The sequence below is a fragment of the Sphaeroforma arctica genome (assembly GCF_001186125.1).
Source record: "Sphaeroforma arctica JP610 unplaced genomic scaffold supercont1.7472, whole genome shotgun sequence".
NCBI classification, from domain to species: Eukaryota; class Ichthyosporea; order Ichthyophonida; genus Sphaeroforma; species Sphaeroforma arctica.
The window spans coordinates 1-1420 of NW_014033086.1; the positions used below are offsets into that span (position 1 = coordinate 1).

Genomic DNA, 1420 nt, shown 5'->3' on the forward strand with positions numbered 1-1420 from the left:
ACGTGTGTGTATTTGTGTGTGTGTGAGAGTCTGTGTGTTTGCCATGCTTTCTGTAATTTTAAATGCAGCTGTACGCGTGTTTGTGTACATGGAGTTAGCAAACGTTTAAGCAATGCATGTTATAATAAGCTTGCCTTCATACGAAAACAAAAAAAATGGTCTTTCACATACAATATAGTGCACATACAACCACTTAGAACCACCCACCTTTCAACCACTGCACCGCTTCGGCGTGTTTGTGCCACACTTCTCTCAGCGTCCTCCTCAGCTCTACATCCATCTCACTCTCTTCTGAGTCCACACTTGCACCTTGATTATCCTTTCCTTTGTTTGTACTGTTATCTTTGACTGTATTAATATCCTTGTGTGTGTTTGTATGTCCACTGGCGTCTGTTGCTGTGTTGTTGCTCTTGTTGATCTCGTCTCGTTGCCTGCGCATGCGCTCAAAGACGTCTTCATCGTCCGATGAGGATGATGGCACTACATCCAAGTACTCAGGCGCATCGCTGTTCCAGGATGATGGATGGGTTTAAGGGTTTGAAGGGTTAGGTTTTTGGGTTTCTAGTGGTGTTAAGGTAGATACAGGTGAATGGAAGATATCAAATGAACTCGCATGAGCATAACGTTACAAGTACTCCGACTCACATCGATGTTCGAAGGCTCCAAACCTTTTGGGAATAGAATATAATCATGTATAGTATATAGAACCATGAATGTGTTTGTAAGATAACTTGAGGTGGTACAAAGATATTCGCTAAATGCTGACCAATCAATATAAATAGCGTCAATCACTAGCTTGTATCAATGCATTGATTGGTCCCACACCATGGCCATCGCACAGGGGTGACAATTTGATAAGTACACCTCACGCACAACAATACATACGCTCTCGTTCGGCTCTCTTCCTCGGAGTTGTCTGATGTGTCTTGGTTTTTCATCTTCCTGCCCTTAGACTTTTTTTTGCCCTTCTCGGTGTTTTCTGCCTTAGGCACCCGCTTTTTCCTTGGAGGAGCAAAGCCTTCAGCTCGTGAGCGTAGCTCTTCGCTTAAAGGAATACCTTCAAGTGGGGGCGTGTATATACAGGACGAACTTTTAGTTTCTCATTGTGTATGCATATACGTGCATAATTAGCTTATAGTATGATGATGTGAACTGGTCTTGCAGCTCATGTCGAGGGGACAACGCAACAACTTGTAATAGAATCAGGATACAGATGCTCTTATGAATTCCAGCGACTTGGGGTAACATGCAGACAGGCAAATAAAAAGACCCGCTAATCCACATATATAATCCTGCCTGTAATTACACGATACATGTTGTATACCAATTTACAGAGATACGTAGAAACACATACACACGCACACAACCTCGCACACATACGACACAGGTATGTAAAACCTCGTCAACACGCTCATATATA

The 1420-nt window shown here is 42.8% G+C and overlaps 1 protein-coding gene across 1 annotated transcript; it reads right to left on the bottom strand.

The window, feature by feature from the left end:
- Positions 1-193: 193 nt before the first annotated feature.
- SARC_16154 (hypothetical protein) lies at positions 194-1057 on the bottom strand (the record flags this gene model as incomplete). The annotated part of the gene is made up of 2 exons (XM_014289735.1): positions 194-506; positions 886-1057. Coding segments are annotated over 2 exons (485 nt in total), but the record flags the coding sequence as incomplete, so codon positions are not given.
- Positions 1058-1420: the final 363 nt, after the last annotated feature.